Source organism: Mesitornis unicolor, unplaced genomic scaffold (assembly GCF_000695765.1).
Source record: "Mesitornis unicolor isolate BGI_N332 unplaced genomic scaffold, ASM69576v1 scaffold8001, whole genome shotgun sequence".
NCBI lineage: Eukaryota > Metazoa > Chordata > Aves > Mesitornithiformes > Mesitornithidae > Mesitornis > Mesitornis unicolor.
In genome coordinates this window covers 15736-31118 of record NW_010161634.1, presented here as the reverse complement: position 1 = coordinate 31118, position 15383 = coordinate 15736, and the positions used below count along the sequence as shown (strand labels likewise).

The 15383-nt window shown below is 38.7% G+C and overlaps 1 protein-coding gene across 1 annotated transcript in view; it reads left to right on the top strand.

Moving 5' to 3' along the window:
• The window catches only part of CFAP46 (cilia and flagella associated protein 46), a gene marked incomplete at both ends in the record, with an annotated part of 49535 nt that overhangs the window by 19598 nt on the left and 14554 nt on the right, over positions 1–15383 (top strand). Inside the window, 18 exons of the mRNA XM_010193382.1 lie at positions 478–620; positions 963–1093; positions 2554–2766; positions 3700–3913; positions 4229–4378; positions 5133–5240; positions 6235–6416; positions 8231–8362; positions 8499–8664; positions 9356–9440; positions 9551–9689; positions 10184–10367; positions 10782–10941; positions 11474–11697; positions 13432–13557; positions 13845–14012; positions 14210–14358; positions 15050–15148. Of these exons, the coding sequence (XP_010191684.1) occupies positions 478–620; positions 963–1093; positions 2554–2766; positions 3700–3913; positions 4229–4378; positions 5133–5240; positions 6235–6416; positions 8231–8362; positions 8499–8664; positions 9356–9440; positions 9551–9689; positions 10184–10367; positions 10782–10941; positions 11474–11697; positions 13432–13557; positions 13845–14012; positions 14210–14358; positions 15050–15148 (2773 nt within the window). The remainder of the gene's footprint in view (positions 1–477; positions 621–962; positions 1094–2553; positions 2767–3699; positions 3914–4228; positions 4379–5132; positions 5241–6234; positions 6417–8230; positions 8363–8498; positions 8665–9355; positions 9441–9550; positions 9690–10183; positions 10368–10781; positions 10942–11473; positions 11698–13431; positions 13558–13844; positions 14013–14209; positions 14359–15049; positions 15149–15383) is intronic.

The following is a 15383-nucleotide window of genomic DNA, read 5'->3' as shown; positions in this document are numbered from 1 at the left end:
AGAAATATAATGCTATTTTTCTCTTTATTGATGTTTGCGTTGCCAGAAAGTCAACCCCATCCATGATTTAAACACACTGAGATTTTAGCTGCTACACAATATCTAGCACTCCATTTCCAATCAAGCAATAAAATTAGGGCTAGAGGCCCTAATTAGGAAAATTACGAACTAGAGGCCATGGGTTATGTTCATATCAATGTAATTTCAGTATGCTTGTTACGACTGGAGCAAGTTATTTGCTGCAACTATTGAAGTTAACGCACAAATGCAGCAAAATCTCAGGTAACCAACACCTCTACACTCAAACCCCATTCTTCTCAAGCAGTGCAATAAATTGTACTGATAAAAAAAATTAAATCTGTACTTGTTAACTTGTGGATTTAAGAATGCGTAGGGATTTTTAAATCTTAAAATAAAGGTTTTTGTTTTTTCCTGATTTGTGTGGTAATAATAATGGATTTATCTGTTTGTTTTTAGCAAAGAAGAAAGCCAGTACAGCTGCGATGGGTGATGATCACGGTGACAGCTCACGAGGAGAATCATTGCTGCCCGCTAAATCCTTCTCTTTTGAAAGAGATTTACTCAGAATTTTAGCAGAAATAAGATTCATTACTGCAGAGGTAAATAAATTACACAGCTGCCAATCGTATTTGTTTCATTTAGTTTTGTTACGTATAATTTTATGTATAAATCTTAAAGCACCAGAATTTTGTGTTTTATTGTTGTCTATTTCCACAGGAACTAAAAGAAGCAGTGGTTTCATGAAGCACCTTTATCAAAGTGCTGTGTGAAACCGCAGCAGTGGTTTCACTGCAGGTGGTGATAACACATTTTACAAGGGATTCTATTGTAATGCAAATGTATTTTTTCATTTTCGAAGAGGTAACGACACCCATGCTACGTCACAGTCTATTTTCACAATGATAACCTGAGTAGAAAGGTTATTTGTCTTTATTTTCCAGGCAACTGTTCATCTGTTAAGACTGCAGGGGATTGAACTGAACGATGGTCCTGTACCTCCAGACACAAGTCAGCATCGTCCCGGATGTGATCCACAGCCTCCCGAGAGCGATCCAGAGTGGAAAACTTACAGGTGCTTTTCTTCATTGTACAACAAGCCCTAGGAACTCTAATGGGTTGTTATCATCACACAGATAATTGCAGAAGTTGTGTCTTCTTAGTAAAATTCATTGTCACCAGATGGTTCATATTTTTAGGTAGTCATGGTAATGGGAAAAGGAAAATAATCTTAAAAGGAAGTAGTTTGAAATAGTTTTCCTTAGTTTGCTTTCATTCTGGAAAGTGCATTTTATTTTTCATTCATGTTTATTTCTCTGAAACTAGGAGCTAGTATCTCAACCTTAAAACTATTAAATACGTGTTTTATTGACATTTAGACCATGAAATTCTATATTCAAAAATACATTTCCTCAAATCAAAAACCCTCCTTGTCTTGCTTGTCTTCATCTAGCTCCTATAACTGTGATGTCAATGTACCCAAATATATACAATTAATTAATTACTCCAGTTTGCAAAACCAGTCTGTTCCATCCAGCCAACTGAAATGATAAGAGTAGAACAGAGCAAGTATTGGGTTTTCCTGGTCTCGCACAATTATTTCTTGAAAAGGAGGAGAGGGAGGATTCTGAAGCTGATATTTAACTCTCTTGTTCACATTCATATAGTTTTAGCCTTACTGTGACAGTGGTCATGTCCTGAAAGAGCTGGGTGCCAGAGTTGTGTCCCTACGTCTGTTCAGTAAATCTGAATATCAAGTGAAGTTTATCACTGTCTGCTTGCCGAGTGTTCAGTAAAATGGGAAAAGGTATAAACTGATCAGAACCAAAGGACAAGGAGGATCCTGTTCCAAAATTTGTGGCTAAGTTGTTTGAGTTTACCCAATTAGATGAAAAGTGCAGGAAAAAAGCACTTTGCTCTACGATGTCATTGTTGACATAGTCGGGTTTTGCTTTTGGTTTTGTGACTTAATTCTGTATTTTTAATATTGCTTTTTCTACATAATGGTACATCTTGATAATTAAGAAAAAAATGAAGTTATTGAAAGAAAATTATTGCACAGACTATGAGAAAGTCATTATTCTATAAGAATGAATTTAGCCGTTCAGAACATGTGGAGATACCTTTGACTGCAAGAACACGTGCAGTTGTTAAGTGAAAAAGAAACCTCAACACTGTGTTCAAGTAGAGCCCTGTCATGGATATTTAATGATTTCCACACTGATTTGTAGATTCACACGTGCATTTAAAAAAATAAACATGGGGGTGAAGCACAACTGTAGCCACTGCTTTTTAAGCTAATAGCACTTGAGTGTCAGAGACGATTTGCTTCATGTTGATACCCATTCCTTTCCTGAGTTCTCTTCTCATCTAAGTAAAATATGAGTTAATGGATGAAGACTTAGTAAATACAACTGAAAACTAGTTAAAGTGTGGGTTTTGATGGAGATGTACTACTGCATATTTAAACTTATGATATAATTTCTTGTAGTGTTGAAGTTTTGGAATAACAGCTTCTTTATAACAATTCCATAGTTTATGGATTGACGGCTTATCTCAGTATGCAATGGAAAACTTTCAGCGTGCAGCCGAAATAGGAGAAGAACTGAACGAAGCCTGGATGGTTCACAACACCGTGGTGTACGTCTTGAACTACAACAGACACCTCATCTCCTCAGGAAGACAGAGGGGAATTATTTCCTATCTGCAGACTCTTCTTGGAGCCATCAGAGCTGTTGGGCACGATGGGTAAACTTTGATTTTTGGTTATGAACATGATCTTGGTTTTTCCTAAAACAGAAAAAATTAGTTTTACAAATATTATAAGTCACTTTGTGCTGTGAAAGATTTATTGCTGGCTTTTATTAGTAATAGAAGGACTTTGGTATATACAGAGTAGTTCAGAAGATAAATTTAATGTCGTGGTGTGAAAATGACTTTTTAATCCTTTCTATTTGATCTTTGTTATTATTCACTGTAAGCCATATTAACTTTAGACTAAGCAATAATAATTTCTCTTCATTGTGGGGTAGCAACACATGTGAAATAGCATTTTGTTAAGCTAGTCAAAAATACTCGGGAAGATTTCCTAGCCTGTGTGTTTGCAGGACAGCTCAAAATGTGTTTGCTTGCTGTCAGCTGCTCTGAGATTGAATTATATTGTAAATATTATAGTTCACTGTGCATATTTCTCATCAGAGTAAGGTTGTGAAATATGAGAGAGAAGAGGAGAAAAAAAAAAGGGTATGTGCACATTAGAGACCATGGAAATGAAACATTGGCTCCAGAGGAGTGCAGAGAGGTCCTGTTCTGCAGCCAACACAGTGGGAGAGTGGCTGACGTGGTCTGGTGGGGGACAAAACCCCCAGAATGGGCCTGTGCCTGGCAGCGAGCTCAGCCCAGGGCAGGCTGTGTTGGAGAGCAATGCTTTGAGCACGGCTTTGATGGAGGTGGGGATACTCCCTTGTTAATGCTGGTATTTACATTAGCTTGTATCAGCAACGAACTCTTGGGGATAATTCTGTTTGTGTTTTACAAGAAATGTATTTGAAATAAAGGTAATTCCAGCTCAACAGCTGATGGCATGAAGAGTAACACAGTGCCATCAGTAAATGGGTTTATGTGAGGAGGTTGGCTTGGGTCAGTTTTTCAGGAAATCGTTATTTTTGTTTTCTTCTACAGAAGCACTGCGATTTTATTGATGTTATGCGATGCTTTGGCTCGGGGCTTAATTCTCTGTTGGATCCCAAAGACAGAACTCGCTGAGAAGGAAACAAGAGATGCAGCAAGAGACAGGAACAGAAGAGCTTCAATGAAGAAACAGGAAAAAGCAAATGTCATCCAGCCTCTTTCTGTGGATCCCAGTGGACTTCCTGATATCAAAGCTGCCTTAGAGGTACAAAGTCCTCATTGTTTGTAGTCTTTTTTGGTCTGCTGTCATGTATTACAATTCATATACATAACTGTAGGGATTTTTGCAATAAATAAGCTACCATCTTTTACAGGGCCTCCACAGGTCCTCCCCAAATGCACAGTGAGCCTGAGTACTGTAACCCCTCTTTGCCTATGGGTTGAACACAGAGAGATGTTGTTGTCTTAGAGATTCATGTGCAGTGATTTTCAATTAACTCATGGGTGGCATCTTCCATACAAACAGCTTCCCGCGTTTCTCCCGTGTTTCAGTCTTTGTTTTTTTCTTCTTGGTGTTTAGATTTGTGAATTTGCCCTCAATGTGGCAACTGGAACCGCCCCTCATGAAGCAGCACCTCTTGCAGCACAGCAGCGGGTCATTGCTACGTGGGTGAAAGCAAAGCAGTTACACCAGCAGCAGACTGGGCATCGGCTGAGGACAGAGGAGGAGGTATCATTTCCCTGAAATCCTGTGTCATGGTGAAACCTATCTTTGAAAAATTGAATTCATAAATTCATTTAATAGTGCCTGAAATTGTCAGTGTTTATTTTCTTCTCTGTATTTAAATAAAATGTGAAAATAAATGTTGGCTGTAGTTCCCATAAATATTAACAGAATACAGCAAATTTTTCACATTGGGCATAGCAGTGAGTCTACATTTCTGAACTGTACCTTTTGTTGTGAGCGTAATAATAATTATGGTGATGTTTGTTATATGATGACTGTAACAAAGTTGGGTTTGAATTAATACATTTAAGATAAAAAAATGGCTACATTAAAAATGCTAAGAAAAACATATTTATATCAACATCTAATACGGTCAATTTATATATAGAATATGGACCTACTAAGTTGGAAATAATTATTTTATGCCTATCTTTTTACTTTATTACGTCTATAAAACCAGAATCCCTCAGTGATACATGGAATTTACAATCATTGTGTTGTTGGTATGGTTTTTTAATGTTTAAACTGTAGTACTTCAGAGTTCACAATGTTAATTACAGGTAAGTAAGTACATAAAATCCCCCATATTAAGGCCACAGTAAAGACAGGAAGATGTGCTTAATGCAAATTCAGGTTTTCAAACGTAGTTGTTGTTATCTTGTTATCTCAATTAATGTCTTTAATAATACTTGAAAAATACTTGAATAATACTTGAAAAAAAATAACCTGTTAATGTGAATTTTTTATTTCTGTTTAGAATGATGGTGAAACACGAAATCCTGCAGCAAGTATTCTTATTGGCCTAGAAATGTATTCATGTAGTGGCTTGGGTCTCATGGATTTCACTGTTCCTAGCCTATCTCAGGTATTCAGTTCTGGTTTATTAGCTCTCAAGTTTTAAGGAATTGCATTGTACAAATGTGATTTCAGCTTCAGTTTGGGATGGAGGCAAAATTAATTTTGAAACTTTTGTACTGTAGCATTTATTTCATTTAAAACTTTCGAAGAGAGAGAATTATTATGAGAGGTAACAGATTTTTGTGACTGAATATTTTCTTTTATCTAAAAACCAGATAGCATTAGAATACCAGTATTAGAGTTAGATTCAGTATTACAATTACCATGTTGCTGTAACAGTTTACTTCCATAACCATCAGGTGACTTCTGTACAGAACCTTGCTTCTGACCTTTTGTTTTTTATGGAGAAAACTTTATAGAATCATAAAATCATTGGGTTGGAAAAGGCCTCTGACACCATGGAGTCCAACCATGCCCTGTCACCACTGACCATGTCCCTCAGCCCCTCATCTCCATCCATTGACCCCCTCCAGGGATGGGGACTCCACCACTGCCCTGGGCAGCCCCTGCCAGTGCTGAGAACCCTTTGGGGAAGAAATTTCCCCTCAGATCCAACCTCACCCTCCCCTGGCACAACCTGAGGCCGTTTCCTCTTGTCCCATCCCTTGTTCCTGGGTAAAGACCAACACCCACCTCACTGCAGCCCCCTTCCCATTCTTGCCTTTGGCTGAACTAAACCAGGCCCTGAATTTCAGGAGTCTTGTTCCAGTGATCTGCAGAGGAGCTCTGAGGACATACAGTAAGTCCTGGCAGACACTGCTGCTCAAGACATGCATGCTTACAGCTGGATTTACCTACGCTGTTATAACATTATTACAGGGTGAATGTTGCATCTCTATTGTCTATTTTGGTTGTTCTTGAAAGTCTTTGGTTATCTAGATTGATTCATCACATACGTGTACTGTGTCCAGGTGGGCTGTATGGAAGGTGCAGCTGTAAGCATGTAAGTGTTACAGAAAAGAGTATGATAAAAACCTGAGCTTAAACTCTTTATTTTCCAGCTGGTGAAACTGGCTCTGGAATGCCGCTGGTCAGATTCCTTGGTGGAACTGCAGACGCTGACACGACTGACGTACTTTGCGTATGTCTCTCACGACCATGATACAGTAATGACTTGTTCCAAAAGGATCTTGCGATCAGATGAGCATTTTTTCCACAGCAGAGATAGTAAGAAATACGAAATGTAAGTATGAATAAATTGAAATTTCGTGTGATACTGTGATATATTTAACTAAGTTTTGCAGGAAGAGTAAATAGGGCAAGTGCATCTGATCACATAATCAAAGTGAAAGAATCTTTTTTACAAAGAAACTACGGAGTGAGAGGTGAAAGGAAAATGTTACTGTTTCTGCTGACACTGTCACTGCCCGGTACTGAGGCACCGCAGATGAGGCTGGAGCTCTGCGGTGCAGCCTGAGTTAAAGGCAGCGCAAGGTCCAGATGGGGGCTCTGGACCTCATTCATTAATTTGTTATCCGAGTGACTCACCGTGTTGTTTTATGTGCGTTTGAGCGTCTTCTGGGGATAACAGCTTTTCTGAAATGGCCTTTTCACACTTCCATAATTTCCAAGCAGAAAGTAGCTTACTCCAGTTCTTTTGCCGATGTGAACTGGTTCCAGTGCTGAACTGGTTTAACGCACACAGGGTCCACACAGGGCATGGAACAAGACGGAGCTGTGAGGGACCAGAGGTGACACAGCTGTGTCCCAGATGGCTGCTGCGTGCCAAGCTCTGGTGTCTTCATGTCTGAAGTCCTTGTGGTCTTTAGCACTGCCTGTGCATGTGGGTGCAGCAGCAATGCAGCTCATTTCTTTAAAACCCAGTGTCGTACTTAACTGATCATTTAAACTGATCTCAAAGAAAAATATTTAATAGGTTTTGTACATAAACTGGTCTGTTGGTGAAGTCCTTTATTACAAAAAGGTGATATTCTTCGATCCTCCTTATTTTTTACTTTATTTCCTCCAAAAACAAAATGTAATTTTATAAAAAGAATCAACTTTATCAACTTTATCAATTTTATCAATTTTATAAAAGGAATCAACTCCACTTATTAAGAATTTGTTGGAATGTTGGAAGTTTGAAATGTGAACATGTGCAAATCTAGCAGTCTGCAAACCAGTGAATGAGGAAACGTTTGATTATCTGACAATGAAATGTAGTCATGGGTTGTCAATGCTACTTCCAGAGAAGAGGAAGATAAACTTGCTCTTCCCATGGTAGAGCACAACCGGAGGACAGAGAAGGGTTAAATGTGTAACTGGCTGTGGTTTATTTGTGCTGTGGGGCACTGCTGCCCTCTGGTGGGCACAGCTCGCAACCGCAGGAGGGCTCTGCAGGGGCCGTGTTTCTGTATGAGACTGCACATCGCAACTAAGACATTAAAAAAATCTTACAAATGCTATTACTTTTCTTACAAAACCACTGTTAACCAAACAAAGTAAATTTATTTACTTACTTATTTTTAACTGATTAACTGCTGGGACCAAAATATACTTTCTTTTCTTTTAAATGTAGTAGAATATGATCAAAATCAGTTTCTCCAGAGCCCTGTGCATACTTTACCAACATAAGTGAGACCAAGTCCAAAAGAAATGTCAAAAATTGTCTAATTTTCCCTATTTTTGTTTTTAATTGCTTGCCATGTAAGTTTGACTTTGAACTAGCATTTTCTTTGATGTACAATAGTGAATAATGGGGAGAAAACCCCAAATCTATTTTCTCCCCTTGCTAAATGTATATAACATCTTAAAAATCTAATTTCACAGTTACTTTCATTAGATCTGTGAAAAGAATATTTTATTTCTGATATATTTTCACAAAATGTTCAGTTTTTCAGATGTTTTCTGATTTTAAAAGAAAAGTCAGTAGAAGCATTTGTAACTTCCAGAGCCAGGAACATCTATTTAGTGATGCCTCGAAAGCATCGTTAATAGGAGCTGCTGTGTTCCTAGACTGTCAGACTAGCGCTTCTTGAACTATTTGCCTTTATTCAGGCCTGGTAACAGAGTGAGACAAGAAATGTTAAGCACCACTGCCTGTATACAAGGAAAGAGCATAATGGAAAACTTGTCTGGAAGAAAACATCTGCGAGTAGCAGCATCAAAAGCGTTTGTTCAGAGTGTCAGGTATGTTTCATTTTGATAGAAGACCAATGTAACACAGACCTAAAATTGGATGTACAGATTTGGGGATCTACATATCCTCGATCTTGGCTGGAGTGTGACTGCTTTCCTTCATTGAGCTGCACTTTGCTTTCTTCAGGTACGCAGGGGAAGCCGGAAATTATTCCCTTGTAATGTTTGCAGCCAGACACTTCTGGAACACGTGTTTACACCTGCTAAGTTCTCCCCGTGACAGAGAGCAGCTTAAAGAACCTACTGAAGTAATTCTTAGGAATATAATTAAAGCAGAATCTAAAAATAAACAGGTAAGAATATCTAATAGGTGCTGTTAATCGTGCTTGTGTTTAGAGATTGGTAATGGTGGTTCCATTTAGTGCTTTGGTTTTAGACAATTATCAGACTTGCAACCGTTCTCTTCAAAATAATTTGCGCTCTGAAGGGCTGTAGTGTTTCACTTTGTGAAGCTTTAGAAAGGGAATGCGTAGAAAATACTCAACACAAAATCCAGAAAAAAAATTGTTCACTTCTGGAAATGATGATACTAGAACAGCCGAGCTGTGTGGGGGTCCTGTGGAGCTGTGGAGGGATTCTGTGGAGTTCAGGGGGGTCCTGTGGAGCTGTGGGGGGGTCCTGCAGAGCTCAGGGGGGTCCTGTGGAGCTGTGGGGGGGTCCTGCAGAGCTCTTGGGGGTCCTGCCGACCCAGCTGCTCTGCGATTCTCTGCAGCGAGGTTCAGGATTTCCCGTTATTTAATCAGCAGCACTGAACGTCCCTGAGCCTGGTTGTTGCTGTGTTGGTTGTGTGTTGCAGAACTCATTCTGGAGAAAAAGCTGTGGTTTCCATCTCCTGCACAAGTGCTGTTTAAGTAACAGGTTAACAGTTCATATTAACCACAGTAATTGGTTTACAGATGAAACAAGTACAGTAATGCTTAAAGACATGTAAGACACGTGTTAACAACAGATAAAGGAAGTTTTTGTCTTTTTTTGTCTTTTTAGGAGAAGAACGATACAGTGCCTTTGCATCAGTGGATTACAAAGGATTTTCAGAATATAGGGTTTTCAGTTGGATGTTTTCTTCCAGGCATGTTCTTCTTTCTTTTGATCTGGTAATGTAAGAAAAGCCCAGTATTTTTAAATATAATTATTCTAATTCTGCAGTATATTAATAAATCATTTGAATACACTTCAAAGGTGCTGAGGAAGATCTGACATTAAGAACCTCCTTATATGGGTTATTATTCCATATAAATGCTGATAAAGCTGATTGGGAAACAGCCCTAAAAGTCCTGGATGAAGCCATTCGAGTTTTGCCTCACACGAGACACAGGCTGTAAGTTGGCTGACTTACTTTAATTAATGTAAGCATCCTGGTACTTGAGGAATATAAAACTTTGAGTATGTTTTTTATTGTGCATTGGGAAAATACTGTGATTAGGTTTTGTCAGTTCTTATGATAGAAAACATCGTTGTGTCTTTTCAATGAAAAAGGCATATATTGGCAGTGCTTCTTAATCATTAATCTGTCCATAATATTTATAAATTTCATTGTTTTGAAACTGGTATATAAGTAATACCTTACTTTTCCAAGAAAATAGGTGTACAATATGTGGCTATATAGCAGAAACTTTAGTTTTCTTAGCTATAAACCCATCTATGTTGAATGAAAACTCAGTTATGTAGGTACTGTTGACATCTGAGCACAAAGATTTATGGACTTTATTTCTCTATACTATACTGATATGAACTGGTATTTCTATCCTCACAAAGTTTCTTTGCAGGTACAGATGCAAATAATTTGCACTTTTTTTTTTGGTCTTTTTCTAGCCTGATTTTTAAACATATGGTTACAGTGAACGCAGAACTGGGACACAGTTTTGCGATGGAAATTCAGAAATTCAGAGACGAGGGTGAGGATTATTTGTCCCGTATGTGGTGTCACTTGGTCACGGTCTCCAGAAGCGTTGTGGGGCAGCTGAGCTGTTTTCAAAGCGCGATCACTGCTCTACAGGTTGGTCAGTTCTCACCGTGTGTTCGGGTGCCCAGTGGTGTCTGTGGTGTAACTTGTGCGAGGTGTGGGACTGAACAAAGCACTCGACTGTTACTTCTTGTATCTTTGAAAATGCTTTTCAGTTGGAAAACTCAGCATAGTTGAACCTCGGTATCCAGCAAAGGTTCAGTTGACTCCTGTCAAAGAAAATTGTCTAAGCATAGGCAATTCCAAGACGTTTTGATAAAGCAGGGAATTAACTGGTGGAGTTTTCTGTTGCCTTCTGTTTAGCATAACTCTGATTACGTGATGCCAATAAAACTGCGCACTGTCAAATTATAAATTTTTGCTTAAGATTGTATTGAAGTTTTGAATATCAGTTTGGTGGTTTATGTCACCAAATATAGAAGAACTCTTCCTTTATTACTTTTATAGAAACAAGAAAATGAATGGCAGAAAGTTGATTATCTGATGGAATTTGCGGAATGGCTATACTGCAACCAGTTTCCCCTCAGTGAAGTTATTAAACCCCTGGACTGGGCGGTAGATCTCTTGCTACAGATGGAAGTTTCTCTGGAGTCCTCACAAGGAGAAGGTACGTACAGGGATGAGCTTGAGCTGTCCTGGACTTGGTTGGCATTGCCCCCTCTGGAACTGGATCACTGCCTGTTTTGGGAACGAGCGCTGGCCAAACAGGCGTCTTGCGTCTGCGCTGCGGTGGTGAGGACGAGGTCTTTGGCCAGCGTGGAAACCCCTGCGTCTGGACCAGGAGGAGTTTTAATCTGACTCAGCACTGCCTAAGTGGCTGAGACAAACAAGTCAGGCTGTCTTTCTCACAGATTTGTTCTCAAAAAGACATAGCTAAGATGTGCTTACTGTGGATTTCATTTCTGTAAGACTTACATCATGCAATGTACATAGATGTTACATTATTCCTTGAAAACTTGGTACAAGTAGTATTGCCTCACCATAAGAACATCATCTTCACTAGATGGATTTCCATTTTTCTGTTCTGTTTTGGTTTTTTTTTCCATAAATATTTTCATTTTCAATTCAGAAATTTTAACTTTTGAATTCATTTTGAAAATACTGTCACTGCAAACACGTTATTTGTTTTTTTTTAACAGACAAAAATACTGTACCAAAATTTTCACCTACAGAAAATTCGAAGATAAACATTGGAGCAAATGGCACCATACCCCAAATTAATTTGGAATATTTGAGTAATATTAAACAATTGGAAGCTTTGTTCAGAGCACAGACATTAATGGCTTTCATTTCTGGTCATGGTTCTTGTTTTCATCAGCAGCACTGTCTGGTGGCTTATGCTTGTGTCATCCGCATCTGGCAGGTGAGACTGTATGATAGGATAGGATGTAACATTATATTATAATCATATTATTATAATGTGGCCAATATATTTCAGGTTATATTGTGTAATTATGGTGCCAGCTATTAATTTGATGTTTTAACTACATCTTCAGAACGTTCATTTTAATGATATAGTTAGTATATTTTCTCAGGTTTTAGGATTAAACAGAGAAGAGACATTAAGGATAAAAGCAGTGGCCCGGCATTTCTCTGCAGTACATTTGTGCTTCTTGTGCAAAAGGCTCTAAAATTTAGAGGTTTTAATTTGTCAATGAATCTTAGTAGCAGCAGTGCAGATGCTGGAGACAGGGTGACAGGAAAGGTCATCACAGATTGTAATTGCACTGTGAGGAACGGCAATTACAGACGGGCTCTCGCTTGGGCTGAATCCAAGGGGCTGAGAGGAGCTGTGCCACACATCCAGGTGCTACGTTCTGAGAAAACATATAGACAGGCACTGTGCAGCACATATTATAACAATATGAGTAAATCTAAACTTGATAACAGTAATAGCACAAATCATAGTGCTATGGATAGGGCACATCAAATAGATAGGGGAGCTATAGCTTGTGCATAATTCCAGTTAGCTGTAAAAGCCTGCAATTTGTTACTCCTGTGGTAATTATGATCAAGTTTTCATTGTGAAATCAGTTTAGACTCCCAACATTTGATGGAAGGCAGGAATTTGAAAACTAAAAATTGAATATTGGTGTTTTCAGATTTTGCATAAGCATAATTTTTAATATTCTGCACTTGACTGAGTGTCTTACTAGAGAAAAGAACATCTGAAAGGAGTGTTACTATTTGAATAAACTATTAACAATTCATAAATGAAGAGTTAACGCAGCTGTCAGTGCCAGTTCTAATTCTAAGAGCTCATGTTTAGAGCTGAGCAGTGCTGTGAGGAGAAGAAAAACCAAGTGGCACCAATGGAGCTGCAGGACACCCCAGGACACCTCAGCCCTGCTCTGGAGCACGAATAAGGCAGCCTTGGCTGCAGAGGTCCCTTTCTATAACTCAGTAGCAGATATCATGATGTCCTCTGATAAATAATCTGAGCCAAATCAGCTAAAGACAGGTTACCTTTAATTTGAAATTCTCATAAGTTGTGCAGCATCTAGCACCATTTTTTGTTCATGTTTTGTGTTCTGCTCTTGATCTGTCCAGCTAAATACATTCATCATCTCAAATTAACCTGGTTTTGTAATTATTTATTTTAGGTAAGATCAGAAGCTGTGCTATTGCTTGCACAGAGAAATTTTCCATAGATGCATTCATATGCTTTAATATTTGTAACATTCATTAGTAACTTGATAAAAGACTAATCCAGAAGGAGCACAGAGTCTTTGCAGTCTTGCAGATGACTGATATGAAATCCATCCCTTGTAAAGGATTTAAGCAATCCAGACTAGCAGTCTGAAAAAAAGAACTGGATTTGCAACCATCTGGGTTAAATGTGGCAGTGGGGTTCACCAGAGGGATGATGTAATTTTGGATGGTGCATTGCCACCATCACCGCAAATGTGCAAATGATGCAAGCACCCAGGGGCCTGAAAGTTTAGTTTTCTGAAGGAAGCTCTAATGCAAACATAACCTGGGTATGTGACAACTGTTAATAGCTGTAGATAGTGACTTGCAGTGAATAATCAGTGCTAGAAAGTGACATTACTAGTGAAAATTGTAAGTAATTAACTGCAGTTATTTTATTGTCTAGGTATCGTTGTCAGCATCAGGACCTATTGCAAAAGCATTATCAAAGTCTTCACAACCTACAGTTCCTCAGAAAGTGCAGTCAACAATTACACTTAAAAAAGAGAAAGGCAAAAAGAAAGAGAAACAGGTAAAACCCCTCTCCTGTGAGATCTAAACAATTAAAACATTTGTTACAGGTGCTCTCATAACCTGTGAGGAGCTTCTCTGAGTCTGTGTCCCCCCTGCACTCCCGATTGCAAGGACCTGGTGCTCATCAATCAAAACTACTGCTGATTGTAAAACCCACAGTCCAGAGGTCCAAAAAAGCACAAAACTTCAAAGGATATTAAGCAGATACATTGGGGTTTTTTTATGTTGGCTGAATATTTTAAAATGTTCATTTGGCCTCGTAAACATCCTTATTTTTTATTACAGGTTGAAGTTTCTGTTGTGAAAGAGACGCCTAAAGGGAAAGGACCAGTGGATACCTTACCAGCAAATGTGGAGGAATGGGCTCATTATGACTGTCCCACTGAAATCAGAGAGGCTTTTAAACAGAAAACAAATAGTTATGGTATTAACTGGGATAATTTCCCAAAACCTGTACGTATACTCCTTAAAACTCCAGAGCATCTATTATTTAGGAAAAAACACAAGTAATAGCCAACTATGTTGCATTTGAGTTTCTGTCTGTGCAATAACGAGTATGCTTGGAACTGAAGATGTAATCATAAATTTAACATTTATTCTCTACAAAATGATGTTTATATTGTTTGAATTTTTAAAAAATTTCTTTTCAGACTCACACTTTGTATTTTATGGACCTTTTATCCGAAGAACTACAGAAAATGTTTTGTCCCCACTTGATTATCCCCATCTTTCAGTTAGCTGAAGTTATTGCCAATGAAATCGTGGAATGCAGAAGTCTGTCCAACCTGTATCACCTTCGGTGTGTATCCCTTATTTATTGTAAATAGAAGATAAACTGAACAAAGTGGATCATCAATTAATCTTTCACTGCAGCCAAGCCTTACCCGACACATTTTTTTGTTGGCTCCTCAAGATCAGCTTTTACTTGGTGGTATTTTATTTATGTCTATGACCTGATTTTTACACATTATCAGATAGGAGTACATGAATGTATTTGTCTTTGCTCAGTGCAGAAAAGCAGGTTAGCACACACACAGATGTGGGGTTTTTTTGCATGCTGTGGCGAGACCGTATTATAAATATTTCCAAACTTTTGCCACATCATTTCTGATGCTAAACTGGAGAGATCTGGGTTTGGATGGACTGGGCATACTGGTGGAGGCCCTGCATTGACAGTGCCCAGGGCCAGGCTGGACGGGGCTCTGAGCAGCCGGGGCTGGTTTTGGGTGTCCCTGCCCATGGGGGTTGGACTGGGGGGGCTTCAAAATGTGCACTCCAGCCCACCCTGCTATGTTGTTCTGTGACCTCTGTCAATGAGCAACTTCAGCTACTGTGTTTCCCCCTATTTATTTAAATTCTTTGTTATTGCCAGCATTAATCAAGACATAAGAAGGTGGGACTATAAATGTGGGATGTATGGTCTTTATATACGATGTGTTTATCTGAAAGGTTCTGATTGTTTCTTAAACATTTCTTCTTTTTATTCCTAGAATTGCCCTGATATGTTCAGACCTAAAACTGAGTCAGGCATCTTTGTATCATGAGAAAGCTGCTGGAGAAGCATACATCAGTGAATTAGAACAAGCAATGTATGTATTTTCACTATGTGGGCTATATTTTTGTGTGGTTTTTTCCCTACGGTTGACAAGTATTCTTTGGGAAAAAAACAAATTTAAAAATATGTTCTCTTAACACAAATGTGATGCATTAGCTGTGCCCTAAAATCCTGTGCCTGGTTGTTTATCTATCCACAGAGCGACTGCATGGCGAAGATGCCTAACGCACAAATACTTCATTATTAAGTACTTTAAAAATATACTCGAA